This window comes from Notothenia rossii (assembly GCF_949606895.1).
Source record: "Notothenia rossii genome assembly, contig: scaffold_606, whole genome shotgun sequence".
Taxonomy (NCBI): domain Eukaryota; kingdom Metazoa; phylum Chordata; class Actinopteri; order Perciformes; family Nototheniidae; genus Notothenia; species Notothenia rossii.
The window spans coordinates 1-16,550 of record NW_027640009.1 but is presented as its reverse complement, the minus strand read 5'-3'; the positions used below and the strand labels follow the sequence as shown (position 1 = coordinate 16,550).

The window sequence follows — 16,550 nt, the reverse complement described above, 5'->3', positions numbered from 1 at the left end:
AATCCTCTCTGAAGAACCAGCACCTTACCGTGGTAGAGAGGTTTGTGTGCCCTGATGAACCTGGGGGCTGTGTTGTCTGGAACCTTGTGTTCCTGGTAGGGTCTCCCATGGCAAATTGGTCTCAGGCAAGGGGCCAGACTAAGATTGGTTCAAAAGACCTCATGAAAGACGACACACGAAGTGAGGATACCCGGCCCGGAGGAAGCCCGGGGTCCCCTTCTGGAGCCAGGCCCAGAAGGAGGACTCGTCGGCGAGCGTCTGGTGGCCGGGCTTGCCACGGAGCCCGGCCGGGCACAGCCCGAAAAGGCGACGTGGGCAACACCTCCGCTTCTCCGTCCCTCGGGCCCACCACCTACGGGAAACAGCGATGGGGTCGGGTGCGCTGCCAGAAGGGTGGCAGTGAAGGCAGAGGGTCTCGACGGACCAGACCCGGGCGACAGAAGCTGGCTTTGGGGACGTGGAACGTCACCTCTCTGGGGGGGAAGGAGTCGGAGCTTGTGCGGGAGGTGGAGCGTTACCAGTTGGATCTGGTTGGGCTCACCTCTACGCACAGCGTCGGCTCTGGAACCTTACTTCTGGATAGGGGTTGGACTCTATTCTTCTCCGGAGTTGCTCAAGGTGTGAGGCGCCGGGCGGGTGTGGGGATACTCACAAGTCCCCGGTTGGGTGCTTCGTTGTTGGAGTCTACCCCAGTGGACGAGAGGGTTGCCTCCCTACGCCTGTGGGTTATGGGGGGGAAAACTCTGACTGTTGTGTGTGCTTATGCACCCAACAGCAGTTCAGAGTATACGGCCTTCTTGGAGACCCTGGAAAGAGTCCTGTATGGGGCTCCTGAAGGGGACTCTTTAATCTTGCTGGGAGACTTCAACGCACATGTGGGCAATGATGGAGACACTTGGAGGGGAGTGATTGGGAGGAACGGCCCCCCTGATCTGAACCGGAGTGGTGGTTTGTTACTGGACTTCTGTGCTAGTCATGGATTGGCCATAACAAACACCATGTTCGAACATAAGGATGCTCATAAGTGTACGTGGTACCAGAGCACCCTAGGCAGAAGGTCCATGATCGATTTGGTTATCGTATCATCGGACCTGAGGCCGTATGTTTTGGACACTCGGGTAAAGAGAGGGGCGGAGTTGTCAACTGATCACCATCTGGTGGTGAGTTGGGTCGAATGGCGGGGGAAGCCTCTGGATAGACCTGGTAAGCCCAAACGTGTAGTTCGGGTGAACTGGGAACGTCTGGAGGAGGCCCAAGTTCAGGAGGCCTTCAACTCACACCTCCGGCGGAGCTTTTCGGGCATTCCTGTGGAGGTTGGGGACATTGAACCAGAGTGGTCGGTGTTCAAAGCCTCTATTGCCGAAGCCGCGGCGGGGAGCTGTGGTCTCAAGGTCCTAGGTGCCTCAAGGGGCGGTAACCCTCGAACCTCCTGGTGGACACCGGTGGTCAGGGAAGCCGTCCGACTGAAGAAGGAGGCCTTCAGGGATTTGTTATCTCGGGGGACTCCCGAGGCAGTTGCAAGGTACCGACAGGCCCGAAGGGCAGCAGCCTCAGCCGTGGCCGAGGCAAAGCAGCGGGTGTGGGAGAAGTTCGGAGAAGACATGGAAAAAGACTTTCGGGCGGCACCAAAGTTGTTCTGGAAAACTGTCCGACACCTCAGGAGGGGGAAGCAGGGAACCATCCAAGCTGTGTACAGTAAGGATGGGACGTTGTTGACCTCAACTGATGGAGTGTTAGGGCGTTGGAAGGAGCACTTTGAGGAACTCCTGAACCCGACAACTCCGCCCTCTATGTTAGAGGCAGAGCTGGAGTATGAAGGGGGATCGACACCAATCAAGTTATTAAATTAAGTTATTAATTAAGTTATTAAACAAAGTAAAAAAAAAAAATTTTTTGGCACTTTGAGAAATTAATAAAAAAATGAAGTTACGATTTTAAAGTAAAAATAAAATCAAGTTTCAGTATTTGTGCCACACGTACAAATACGTGTCGCACACCTGCTAGTGTGTCAAACATTTAGTATCATAGAATTTTTTTTAAATATCAGAGAAAGAGTTTTTGTTTTGCATTTTCACAATAAAGTCCACATAAGCATCTCAGATAAACAAGTTGAAATGATGAAAATAAAGTCAAAATGTCAAGAAAAAGTCAAAATGTTAAATACATTTTCAAAATAAAATCTAAATGTTGAGAATAAACTTGAAATTTCAAAATAAAAGCGGAACAATTGAGTGTTAATCAAACCTTTCAATTTAAATTCTACCTCACTTTTCCTCCTTATTTTGGGCCGAGTAGATGATTTGTGAATTTCCCCTTCCCCTCATTCCCCCCCCCCTTCCTCCGACCTCATCCTCCTCCTGTTGCAGGAGTCCTTCGACGGCCTCTCGGCTCTGAAGGAGCTGCAGCTGGACCATAACCGCGTGGAGGAGATCCGGCCCGGAGCCTTCACTCAGCTCGGCTTCCTCAACATGCTCGCACTCACTCACAACCAGCTGGTCTACATCCCCAACATGGCCTTCCAGGTACTCCGACCTATGGGATTATAGAGCTTTCATTAAAACACACCGATACAAGAATCCTGAAGCTGCTGCACACACACTGTTAGAACCTGTTTATGAACCTCTGGAGTCCAGATAGATAGATAGATAGATGGATGGATGGATGGATAGATAGATAGATAGATAGATGGATGGATGGATGGATAGAAAGATAGATATATAGATGGATGGATAGATAGAAAGATAGATAGATGGATAGAAAGATAGATAGATGGATAGATGGATAGATAGATAGATGGATGGATGGATGGATGGATGGATGGATGGATGGATGGATGGATGGATGGATGGATGGATGGATAGATAGATAGATAGATAGATAGATGGATGGATGGATGGATGGATGGATGGATGGATGGATGGATGGATGGATGGATGGATGGATGGATGGATGGATGGATGGATGGATGGATGGATGGATGGATGGATGGATGGATGGATGGATGGATGGATGGATGGATGGATGGATGGATGGATGGATGGATGGATGGATGGATGGATGGATGGATGGATGGATGGATGGATGGATGGATGGATAGATAGATAGATAGATAGATAGATAGATAGATAGATAGATAGATAGATAGATAGATAGATAGATAGATAGATAGATAGATAGATAGATAGATAGATAGATAGATAGATAGATAGATAGATAGATAGATAGATAGATAGATAGATGGATGGATGGATGGATGGATACTTTATTGATCCCAATTTGGGAAATGTTTGCGTTGCAGCAGGATAAAAAACAAGGCAATGTACATCAGAGAAATGAAGACACAAGAAATAAACAGTCCAAAATATTTCTGAAATAGAAATAAAATAGCATTAAAACGTAAAAAATATATATAAGTGGATGTGGAAAATATAAATGCGAAAATACACATTTCCAATAACAAAAATATAATTACATAATTACATAAGGACAGATAATCTAAGTCTGACTACTAGAGTTTTGCCTCTTGTTTGATTTGTTTTGCCTCTTGTTTGATTTGTTTTGCCTCTTGTTTGATTTGTTTTGCCTCTTGTTTGATTTGGTTTGCCTCTTGTAAATGCCTATTTTATTTTTGAATGCTTGTGGAAACTATTTATTTTTATTTTAATTAACCACACGAGCCACATAACATCAAGCCATCCCAAATAAACCAATAACTTGAAAGACAACACGTTGGAAATGTCAGTTTGAAAGCCATCAGGAAGGAAGCTGCGACACACACTTTGTACACACTCTCCACAGGTTATAAGTCTGTCTGGCTGTATGATCTCACGGCACTCTGAACGCTCTTCCAGGGCCTGCAGAACATAAAGTGGCTTCGTCTCAGCCGTAACTCCCTGAACAACTTGGCCCCCGAGGCGTTCACCGGCCTGTTCACACTCAGCCGCCTCAGCCTGGACCACAACGAGCTGCAGTTCTTCCCCACGCAGACCATGAGCAGGTGGGCCTTATACGAGAAGTATTTTAATATTATAATGCTCAACTGTGCTAATGGCTTCTCAGCAGTGGCACTTAAGCTTCAAATGCCACAGCTTCTTGCTATTAACCACAAATACAGCATAGCTATTGGCAAAGTATTATTGGGCAAAAAACAAGCTTTAAATACTTTTAAAGAATTTGAGACATTCACGGTCCCCTGAGGATGAGCCCTACTGATTCCAGTGCCAGCATTAAGTTGGCATTTTTCATTTTTAGGGACATGCCTACATTTATTATACTGTAAGGCATTTCATTTCACATTGCGTGCGTGCGTGCGTGCGTGTGGTGTAAAGGTAGATATGAGTCCAGTACATAATGAAACTAACAGCAGTAAATCCTCCTCTCCCCAAACAGACTCCCTGAGGTCACGCGTCTGGACATGAGCCATAACCCCATGACCTACCTGGGTGAAGAGTCCGTCTCCATGGTGAAGCTCACTCACCTGTACCTGGACCACATGTCTCTGCAGGACCTTTCTGATCAGGCTCTGTCCCGGGCCCCCCTCCTCTCTCACCTGGACCTCAGCCACAACCAGCTGCGGTACCTGGAGCCCCTGAAGGGTCCTTATGAGCTGAAAAGCCTCAACCTGACAGGTACAAATCTGATCCCACTGTTTGAATCCACACAGATAAGGACGAGGAATACAGATGTTTATTTTTATTTTTCACATTAAAAGAGACACAAAAATGGTAATGATAACATAACAGTATAAGTAATAGTATAATAATAATAATAATAATAATAATAATAATAATAATAATAATAATAATAATAGTAATAATAGTAATAATACAAAAAAACGAAATAAAATATTAAATATAATAATAAAATAAAAAAGATGATTTTTCCCTACTGTCTTTTTTTAGTATTGTTACATTCGATGATTTGGCAACCCAGAGTTCTGTATCTTCTAGAACACGAGTCAAACTCAAGGCCCGGGGGCCAAATCAGGCCCTTGGTGGATTTAATTTCGGCCCGCAGGATCATTTCTAATTCCTATTAGATCTGGAAATAGTTTTGTTGAAGCTGTTGTTGGCCTGTGGGAAAATGTAATCATAAGAAATGACTCTGGAGAAGCTGCAGATAGAGCCATAGGAAATGAATGCAACTGATTGTTTAATGTTTGATGTTGTTTTTATAGGCAATAATTGAAGCTTTGTTAGTTCCAGGTTTAATATGTGCAATAAGTTCATTTCAATAAGGTCTGCAATAAACATTGAACCAGTCCGGACCTCGAGTAGTACCCATTTTTGAATTTTGGCCCACTGTGTATTTGAGTTTGACACCCCTGTTCTAGATGCGTCTTTATTAATATAAACCACGACAATATAAAAACAACTTTGCTAAAATAAATAAATAAAAATACAAAAGACATCAACAGAAATGACATCACTTCAATTAAAGTAAGTAATAAGTAAAAACTAATAAAAGTAAAAAGTTAGGGTCATCTTTAGTTGTTCCTGTCCTCGCACTTCCAAATTGACATTTTTATATATTTAAAATATTATTAACAATAAATATCTATAATTCAATTTATACTTTTATGTACTTTTTTATTTGTTGTTATTATTATCCTTGTTCAAACTCTCACCTTTACATCCTGTGTTTCACTCTTATCTCTGTCGCTGCTATAACGTTTCAATTTTCCAAACACTGATTAATTACGTTTTTTTTTTTATCTTATACTAATTCTTCTCAAAGGCAACCCCTTGTACTGTAACTGCTTCATGCGGCCCCTGAGGGAGTGGGCGAGGGTCCGTAATGTGAAGCTGCTGGGGGCCTGTGTGGGGCCCCCCCATCTCTCACAGGAGCCCCTGCAGAGCGTGGCTCCTCTGGATCTGCGCTGCCGCAGCCGGGGGGAAGTTCTGAAGGAGGAGTTTGAGTTGGAGCCCACAGAGAGCGCCCCCCCCACAGCGAAGCCCAAACCGAAAGGGAAGTGTCCGGAGAACTGCGACTGCGATGTGAGTGACTTACTGTCTGATACAAGAATTGAGGAACAATGCGTTGTGTAAATGTTGTTAAGTGTATGCAAATGAAAGTGTTTGTAGAAAATGAAACCAGATAACTATCAACGAGCTTTGCAGTTCTTTCAGATCTTTTTTCAAATATTTTTATGGAAATCCCTTTTTCAACATAGAAGACAAAAAGAAAAGCCAACAAGAAATAATAAAGAAAAAACATAGCATGACAGGAATACCATACTTAATGACATACATAGTCATAATGGGTAAGAACATACAAAATAGTATAATCAAAATAAATCAATAAACTTAAAGGGTGCAAATGAGCCCAGAAGTTCTTTCAGACCTTTTAGGCGTCTTTTAGCTCAATGTTTTGGTTTCCCATCCGCAAATAATGATCAACCAGCTCTCTGGTTTCATTAGACCTTTTACTATCTTTTAGCTTGTGTTTTGGTTTCCCAGCCCCCAGCATAGCTTTTTTCGTACACCCACGTCGTAACATCATTATCTGCTGTTAAAACTAGGTTAACACTTATTGCCTAAGCACCAATTTACACACAGACAAATGTAGCGACTAGATATTAAAAATATTTGTGTAGGTTAAGTGTCACGATAAACATTCCTGTTGTCATCTTGCAATCTACTAATTTATATAAATAGTTATCATCGCAATAAACCGTATTTCATTTTGTCTTAATTTACATTATTTAATTTCATATTCTGTTCTTGTACATATGCCATGTTCTATAGACTTTTTGCACTACTTTTTATTTTGTATTGTTGAAGGAGCTCGGGTCATCGTTGAATCTGAATCTTGAATCTTGAATCTATTTACAAATACAGTAAAATATATAAAGACTTTACCCACTACTGTTACAAAACCCACTAAGATGTATTGTTGATAATACTCTGATTTCAACCCTCCCCAGGTTGAAGCTCAGCACGCCACCTGTGAGGATCGGGGTCACACCAAAGTCCCGCGAGGTTTCCCCTCCAAGACGCAGATGCTCGACCTCCGCAGTAACCACTTCCACCACCTCCCTGCCAACAGCTTCCCCGGCACCAGCCAGGTGGTTTCTCTTCATCTGGAGTTCTGCAAAATCCACGAAATCGAGGGCGGGGCCTTTCGGGGAATGAAGAGCCTGTTTTATTTGTATCTTTCGGAAAACGACATCACGTCTTTGGACCCTGGAACGTTCTCTGGAGCCCCAAAGCTCAACTACCTTCACCTGGAGGGGAACAGACTGCTACAATTTCCAGGATCAGGTGAGTGGTTAGATAGATTAAATATAAGAAGCACAGGAAAGTAAAAGAAACATGATATTTGATGTCTCTTTGTGTCCCTCCTGTAGCTCTGGCTCTCTTACCAAGTCTGTTCGTGTTACACCTGGAGAGAAATGCCATCTCCAAACTAGAACCCGCTGGTTTGCTGTCCTCGAAAACCCCTAAACTCAGAGAGCTTTACTTGACCAACAACACCATAACTTCAGTTGCAAAGGGTTCTCTGGACTCTGCTTTCCTCGGTACACTTCACCTGGATTCAAACCAGCTGAAGGAGATTCCTACCCACGCTCTGTCCCAGGCCGCGAACCTAGAGGAGCTCAACCTGTCGCAGAATTCAATCCGCTACGTGGGACCAAACGCTTTCCAGCCCATATCTCAAAGTCTGAAGAGGCTCTACATGGATCAGATGGGCGTGGAGAAGGTAGGAGAGGCCTTTGGAAAGTAAATATATGTTGAATTGTGCAGGAGAGCTAGAAGTAGCCGAGGAAGTGAGGCTACATTATGATAATAATAATAATAATAGATTTAATTTGTTAGCGCTTTTACAGGTGCTCAAAGACGCTTTACAGATAATAGTGAAGAAAAAAAAGAAAAAAGAAGAAAGGAACAACAAATAAATATATAGTTAAAGTTAAAGTCAAATAATACAAAAACAATCACACATGAAAAGCCAGATTGAAGAGGTGAGTTTTTGTGAGTTTTTTGAAGGAGGTGAGGTCGGTGCAGTCTCTGATGGGTTGTGGGAGTGAGTTCCAGAGGGAGGGGGCAGCGACGGAGAAGGCTCTGTCCCCCCAGGTCCGGTGATTGGTGCGGGTGGGGATGGATAGGAGGTTGGCTTCTGATGAGCGGAGGCAGCGGGAAGGGGTGTGGTGGTGCAGCAGGTCTGTGAGGTAGGGGGGGGCCCAGTTGTTGAGGGCTTTGTAAGTTATGAGGAGGACTTTGAAGTTGATTCTTAGACGGACGGGGAGCCAGTGGAGGTTCTGGAGGATGGGAGTGATGTGGTCTCGGGAGTGGGTGTGGGTGAGGAGGCGGGCAGCGGGCAGCAGAGTTCTGGATATATTGGAGTTTATTGAGGAGGTTGGATGGTATGCCATAGAGGATGCTATTGCAGTAGTCGAGTCGTGAAGTGATGAATGCATGAATCAGGATTTCAGCAGCAGAGGAGGAGAGTGATGGGCGGAGACTGGCAATGTTTTTGAGGTGGAAAAAGGCGGTCCTGGTGATGTGATTTATGTGGTGGTTGAATTTGAGCTGACTGTCGAAAATGACTCCGAGGTTGCGGATGTGAGGGGGGGAGATAGAGTGTGGCTGTCAATGGTGAAGTTGAAATTCTGGATGTCTTTGATACGGGATGGGGGGGCCGATGATGATGATGTCTGATTTGGCACTGTTCAGTTGGAGATAGTTTGTTTGCATCCATGCTTTTATTTCTGAGAGACAGTTGGTGAGAGTGGAGTGTGTTGTGGGGGTGATGGTTTTTGTTGAGATATAAAGTTGGATGTCATCGGCGTAGCAGTGAAATTGAAGGTTGTGGCGACAAATTATTTTGCCAAGGGGGAGCATGTAAAGGATGAAGAGGAGGGGGCCAAGCACCGAATGATGCGTTCAAGATCCATTCAATACAAATTAGCATTGAGATTTACCATGCTAACAGCACAGCATTTCATATATTTTGAGTAAAAAAGTAACAATAAAAGCACACGTTCAGTTCACAATGCGTATATAAGACATTGTTAAGATTCTGGACATTTATTACAATGCCATTTTCCCCGATCATTCATCCATTCTTCTTAAGGAGTCTGAGAGTAAAAGTAATTTTCTCCATTGAGAAAAGTTTATATTGTTAAAAGGAAGATCAATGGGGGGTGAGTTCCTCTGGAGTCAGCATGTGTACTAGATGGAGTTAAGAGATAAAACAAAAGAAAAAACATCTGCCTTCTCATCAGGTTTGTAAACATAAATATGACCATATGCGTGAAATCAAATGTTGGATTAACACGATTAATTACACTCAGGCCTGATCCATGCTAACAGCTTGGCAAGGACTTATTGTTAATCAGCTCTTTATATTGTATCTGTGCAGATGTCCCTGGACGCTCTGAGAGGGCTCGGTCCGGGGCTGAAGGCTCTGACTGTGAGAGGGAACCAGCTGACGGAGCTTCCTGACCTGAGCCCCCTCACCGGCCTGGAGGTGGTCGACCTCAAGGAAAACCCCCTGCTGTGCGACTGTGCTCTGCTGCCACTACGAAGGTCAGTTTACCGAGAATAAGAGAAGGAAGTTACCAGATATCACTCTTTTTGGGAACCTTGTGTTGCAGGAATGCGTCCTCAAACCTGGAAATTAGTTTGCATTTTTTTGATAATTAATGACAACAATATTTTGTCTGTTTCTCTCTCCCAGGTGGATGGAAAAGCTTAAGTTTGAGGTGATCGCGACCTGTGGGCAGCCTCTTGAGATAAGAGGTCAGAAGGTCAGGGACCTTTCTGTGTTCAAGTCCTGCACAGAAAGCGTATCTCCTCCAGATGAGAAGGTTGTTACGGCCCCCAGACTACCAAAACTCAAGAAACCCAAAGCCAGTGTCTCAAAGGTCTCTGGAGTCAAAGCTAGACCTGCAAAACCAAAAGCCAAACGACCAAAACCCACCAAGAAAAAACCTCAAAGGACACCTGTGGCACCAAAAGTGATAAAGAACCAGAAGATACTGTAATAAGAAATAAAACAAATTGAAAGTCTGAACCGCCTCTTTTTATTAAAGGGTTTAAGATCACAATTCACTCTGTTTGGACTTTACATACACAATTGACTGTCTGAGCATGCTAAAACAGAAAAGCAAAAAAAAAAGGGGACACAAAAATGAAGAGAGTACACTACGATGAATAATAAATAGTCTATAAATGACTATTTGCTTGGCCAGTTTGGGTTTATCTGGTCGTTTTGAGTTGTATGTTAAACTGAGAGGTGAATAAGATAATACTCTTCCAGCCAGAATGATCTGATATTGGTATTTTACACATGCATTAGATGATTGTAGGTTGGACGTTGAAATGCTGATGCTACACTTATATTATGCATCGAGTGTGAATTGTGGGGATGGGAGTGGCTCCGGTTCAATTTAGCAATGTAATGTCACCCACTCATGTTCTGAAAATATTCTATCGATTCTATCCCATAAAAAAATCTGACAAAGGGGATCTTTTACTTAGTCTCAAAGAAGGTTCAATATTTGTGGAAGGGGATTTATAAGTGGCCCCGAATGTATTGAAGATGCAAGTTTAAGAGAGTTTTTAGGTAAGAATGACTCAATAGTAGTTCAAAATCGTGAGAAAGTGTTAAAACATGTAAACTTGAAATGTATAAGGGACTAAATTACCAAATAATTTCAATCAAGTGGCAACAATATATTGTTACTGTACATCATTGTACATCATGTGGTTCTATGGTGTAATGGTTAGCACTCTGGACTCTGAATCCAGCGATCCGAGTTCAAATCTCGGTAGAACCTAACTTTTATTCTTTTTTTGTGCGCTTTTTACGTTATGTAAATGTGTCTTACAGAGCAAGCATTTGTTTTAAGCAACATCAGAGCAATAAGATTCTTTCCACAATGAACATATCATGACACAAACGACTACAATCGGGATCAACAGTAAGTAGTTTCTCACTGACGGAAACGCTGTTTTTCTTCCGGGTCACGTTTACTTCAGGGCAAAAATTTCTCCTCGCAAGATGGCAGCAGCTATGGATGTTGATACGCCGACCGGCACTAACAGTGGGGCTAGCAAGAAGCGATTTGAAGTAAAAAAGGTAAGTTTGACACGGTTTCTTGATGTAAAGATAGCATATCACCTGCCATAAACCACAAATAACCGCTAAATACCGCTAACGTTTTCTAAGTGTAACCGTTAATGACATAGAGACAGTTAGCTATTAGCTGTTAGCCTGCTACAAACAGGGCATGAATGTGCACTTATCTTTTTCATAGCAAAAAAAATATGCTTAGGACTTATAGTGATGTTACAAGGATCCCCAATAGTACTCACGGTTTAATAAACAGAAAAGCCTTCCCAAGGTTAACATTAAATCCTGACCTACGTAACGGTAAATAACTAAGCTCTTAACTGCGAGCTAAATTAGCCTAGCTTAGCTAAGCCGCCCTCCGGAGTTTGATAGCCTCCAGAAATATTCAAAACATGAACTTTATAACGTTATAACTTGCAAGAAGTGTATATAATATGGTTTGAATATACAAACTGACTGACTTATACAATAAGTAAATATGTTTCAATGTTTATTGTGCTCACTTTCTATCAAACTACCCGCGTATTGCGTTTTACGAACGCAGTTTTATATGACATGTTCATCGATTAACTTAGCAATGGTTAATTATCATTAGCAACCGCAGCTTAATGTTATGACGCAATTACAGTTAAGAGTCATATTACAGTAACAGTAATGTAAACACAGTATTTGGTTGACAGCTTCTCAGATTTGATGTTGCAAGCATCTCATATGCTATAGTAAAACTACTGAGGTTATTTTTAAGAGTGGGAAAGAAGCAGTGTGGTGATTATTTGCCTGATCTATTTATAAATAACTGGCTGAAGTTCATATCATTTATACAAAATACGAAGTCACACTTTGTTTGTGTCCTATCTTTAACAGTACACCAATCATAACGTTGGTTGTGGGATTTAAAATGTATTGTGAAACTGTCATTTACTTTTACCAACTACATTTGTCAGCGATTGTAATGCATCTTCTTATATTTATTGTATTTTTTACATTTCCCACCAGTGGAATGCAGTTGCGCTGTGGGCCTGGGACATTGTGGTGGATAACTGTGCCATCTGTAGGAACCACATCATGGATCTCTGTGAGTTTCATTTACCCTTGTATACATAATGGACTGTGTATAAGAAATGATTTGGTCATGGGCGGCAGCTGTCAAAGAGCACATAAGCAACACGATATGAGGCTCTAAATGTCAGCCTGTTTGTGACTTGAATTGTTGACAGATTTCTATCTCCCTCTTCAGGTATAGAGTGCCAGGCCAACCAAGCTTCAGCAACTTCTGAGGAGTGCACTGTAGCCTGGGGTGTCTGCAATGTGAGTTTCGATACTGTAATTCAAGCACATGCCATTATCGTGTTGATTACACCCGTCAGCAATGTTTGGTTTACATTTTCATAATATAAGTATTCAAGAGGTTCTTATTTTCACAATGTTGGCATATTTGTAGCTTAGGAGTGAATTTTGCCTAAATAATTGACAAACATTAACAAATATATTTGTTTCCATGCATATATAATCTGTATTTGTGAAGGGAAACTGTTAGTGTTCAAGTTCTCAATGTTAAGTCACACTTCTATAGGTGTTTCCTATATTTGCTAACATAACCGAGGCAACAACGATTCTTTAGTTTTATAGGGTTGATCATTGCCAACAAATGATTTAATTATTAGCTACATTTTTGTAAATTTCGGGCATTGGCTATAAGATTGTAAATGTAGCGCTGGTCTCACATATTTCTCCGAAGCTTGAATTCATGTTTTTTCTTTTTTCTTCCACAGCATGCTTTCCATTTCCACTGTATTTCCCGCTGGCTGAAAACCAGACAGGTGTGCCCTCTGGACAACAGGGAGTGGGAGTTTCAGAAGTGAGTAATAGTACTTATAGATCACTTTTTGTTTTAACCAGAGATGTGTGTTGTTATTTCAAGTCCTCATTTGTTGCCTTTGACAGTGAAATGTTTTGAGTATTTCCTGAAATGAAGCCCTTTTACTAACGGCACTTCCTCTCTCTGTCTTTTCTCCACAGATACGGACACTAGCTGTATTAATGCTGACCTTTTCTTGGCTTCTACGAGCATCACCCGTACTGCTTCCCCACCCCACCCCACCCCCGCCAGGCTAATAAGCCTAGTTGTTATTTTACGCAGATGTCTTTGTTTTGGTATGTTGTAAGTTCATAAATAAACATTCATGTTGTCACAAAGAACGGGTTGTTTTACTGCTGACTCGTCAGTGAGAGAAAATGAGAAACAGGAAGTCCAGCTGCTGAAAATAACCGAGATCTTCAGATGTTGGTTAATGGTTTCATTTCATTTTGGTGGACAGCTTGAAGCAGTGATTCAGGACTCCATGGCCGTTTCTCAATGTGCTGCAGAGCCACTATTTCAAGTATACTACGTCATCGAGTGGCGCCGAATGCTGGGCATTTAAACAGTCGTTCGACGCCACTTGATGACGTAGTATACTTGACATAGTGGCTCTGCAGCCGGTATACTCGACATTGAGAAACGACCCATGTGTCAGAGCAGTAATCCTCTGAATCAGATCCCTTATTAACCCCCTTGCCCTCCGCCGGGTTTACACTGCAGCACCTGCAGGGACTCGCAGATATTTTAGTTTCTGTTGGTCCCGAAAAGATACATTTAACAGATCTTGACTTTTAAGAAAATGCCTAGAATAGACTTGCCTTTTTATTGATTAAAACATTGAGGAAAATGTGCAACACAATTGGTAGTTTATATGGTATGTTCCCATCAAGTAACATCTTTCAATTGCTTGTTTATCCGATCCAAAATAATCAAAAATCAATTAGGAATAAAAGCTGAAATTCCCTTAGTCATTTTTCTTTATAAAACAAGATCAATTATCTAAATAGTTTACTTTTTTCAGCTTTAAAGTCTTTTCTACTTTGGTTAAGTTCAACTTTTGAGATCCAACTTTCAATTTCGCCATGTTTGTCAATATTCTAACTTTAAAAGCTTTCTTGTTCAGATAAAGCAGTTGCATTCATACAGTTGTGAGTATGAGATTAAATTATTTATGCTAAATAACAAAATGGATTCCACATACAAGGTGCTGCTTTCATGACGTTGCTAGTAAAAACTCGACAGTAAAAACCTAAACTCATGTCAGAATCACAGGTTGAGATGCGTATCGTTGACTTGTTTACGATACCGATACCACTGAACGATAACGATACATATCGTGATACTTTCATGTTGCATAAGGGAAAAATGTAAACATCCTGCAATTACTCCCATGAAGCGCTTTATGATATAGTTCACATGTCAAATGAATATTAAATTCAATTGTGGGACTCTGACCTTTTAGTACTGAACAAACAATGAACATGTTATCTATGAAGAAAACAGATTCTGCAATATCATTTATAACCATCAGGCGTGAATAGTACATCTTGTCAATGCAAAAAGAAAATAGCACCAGTATAATCAATATTCAACCTGAGATTCGACTGACCAGGGAACACAAAGGATCATGAGATCTCGGCATTGCACATAAAACAAATAGCATCATTAAAATCAACATGTGCTTGATGAAAGAAAACAAATCCCAGCACAGCTCAGTTGTGAATATCTGCTCTCTGGATCCAAACAGACGCTTTCACAGCGTAGGATATCACCTGCTGAACTGAACACTCTCTCGCTTGGCACGCTGCTTCACTGAACGCAAAAAGGTACTTGGTTGCCATACCAGACAGCATTGGTTGGAGGTCGGATGTGTGGATACCTTTCCCAGAAATAAACTTCTTGCAGTGGTTACAGACCCCAGTATTCAGACTGGCAGTGGTTACAGACCCAACCAGTCAGACTGGCAGTGGTTACAGACCCCAGCATTCAGACTGGCAGTGGTTACGGACCCCACCATTCAGACTGGCAGTGGTTACAGACCCAACCAGTCAGACTGGCACTGGTTACAGACCCCAGCATTCAGACTGGCAGTGGTTACAGACCCAACCAGTCAGACTGGCAGTGGTTACAGACCCAACCAGTCAGACTGGCAGTGGTTACAGACCCAACCAGTCAGTGAGTTTAAGGATATTACGCCTACTAAACTTTCGGTACGGCATACCCAAGCCCCCATTAACCGGTATTTCGGTAATACCGGGTACCGGTATGCACCCCTAGTTGAGAGTCCTTCTGGATACTAAAACAGAAAAGAAAGACTGCATGTGATTCTGTAAAATCAGTTTGTATAACGAAATAAAGAATAACTAGAAATAATGTTAAACCTGTTTGCAGCAACAAAGAATTTATTGTGAATCATACATTTCAACAGGGTCAGACATCAAGGACAGTGACTTTTCTTTTTACGCATTAACAATACATCTGATAGCAAAGAAATCCCAACAGTTGTCTGTGAATACGGCTCTGTTTGGAGAAAGGAAACACAAACCGGAAGCTGAACAATCACCACGAGTTAAATGGCTGTAAAAACATCTGTGTTAGCATCTTAATGCGGGGGACCCCAGTTTAGCGTTTCGGGATACAGGTTAGAGTCAGTCTGAGTTAGGAGGATGCTAAGTGTAACAGGCTCATTAAGATCATTTCAAAAGTCGCCCCACTTTCTCTACTGAATTAACCCGACGCCCCCCGCTGCCCTGTTTGATCTGCACACAGTGGAATAATCGTTGAAATGCGTCGTGGCTCTCCAGATTCTTTCACCACGGATCCTCTCTCTCCTCTTTGGTCCTTCTTTCGTTTACGGCTGTGGGGCAGCTCCGAACTTGGAGCTCAGCTTGGTGACGAGCGCCATGATTTTGGGGTTGTCCTGGTACTTGGAGATGTTGGCTGGGTTCTGTGCGACATCCTGGAAGGCCGTCATCACCTCGGGGTCCTGGAGGGGAATACGGGGGGAGAAACACGGTCAAATTCATCCAGGGAGGGCATTCAAAATCAGATGTAGGTCTTCACAATCCATCAAAATCATATCAACGTAGCAAGATGGCCTAGTGCAATATTAAAATCGAAGTAACGGCCCGTCTACACTACAGGCATCGAAAAATGCTTTCAACGCTTCGCCCATTCACTTGAATGGGGTGACGTAGAAGATTTTTAATCTTCGCTGAACTGCATTGTGGGGAGCATGGCATGGCTTTGCAAGCATCACGAGCATCTATCGGCATCAAAAGTTGAACAATGTTCAACTTTTGAGGCTCGATGCTTGGCATCAGCCAATGAAATCCAATTTATGCAATCCGCCAGTGCAACCGCAGCCAATCAAGCCTCGTGCAAGCTGGGAGAGCCAGACCGCAGTTCATTTCCTCATATTCCAAACGAGAAATTACGGTAGCAAATCACCCGGTTCTTTACGACCAGAACTATTTACCGGGATACAAACCGGAGGAACCAGGCATGGAGGGAGGTGGCAGAGACAGTGGTGAAACTGGTTGGTTTTCGCCTGTTTGGGGAGTTTATATCCAGTTTACTTCGTTTTAACATTGCTATTGCTTTGTATATT

The 16,550-nt window shown here is 42.4% G+C and overlaps 2 protein-coding genes across 3 annotated transcripts; both read left to right on the top strand.

The window, feature by feature from the left end:
• Positions 1-2,366: 2,366 nt before the first annotated feature.
• LOC307027174 (chondroadherin-like protein) lies at positions 2,367-10,003 on the top strand (the record flags this gene model as incomplete). The annotated part of the gene is made up of 8 exons (XM_079695371.1): positions 2,367-2,522; positions 3,852-3,997; positions 4,390-4,628; positions 5,737-5,996; positions 6,926-7,262; positions 7,349-7,701; positions 9,364-9,530; positions 9,682-10,003. Coding segments are annotated over 8 exons (1,965 nt in total), but the record flags the coding sequence as incomplete, so codon positions are not given.
• A 925-nt stretch (positions 10,004-10,928) lies between these two features.
• Positions 10,929-13,278, top strand: rbx1 (ring-box 1, E3 ubiquitin protein ligase; the record flags this gene model as incomplete). Of its 2 annotated transcripts, XM_079695372.1 has the most annotated exons (5): positions 10,930-11,085; positions 12,076-12,154; positions 12,317-12,387; positions 12,852-12,937; positions 13,099-13,278. In XM_079695372.1, the coding sequence occupies exons 1-5, from the start codon at positions 11,008-11,010 to the stop codon at positions 13,109-13,111; spliced, it is 327 nt and encodes a 108-aa protein (XP_079551498.1). In that variant the 5' UTR covers positions 10,930-11,007. The 2 variants fall into 2 exon arrangements, with proteins under 2 accessions (XP_079551499.1, XP_079551498.1); XM_079695373.1 differs by lacking the exon at positions 13,099-13,278 and having other exon boundaries at positions 10,929-11,085; positions 12,852-12,941.
• Positions 13,279-16,550: the final 3,272 nt, after the last annotated feature.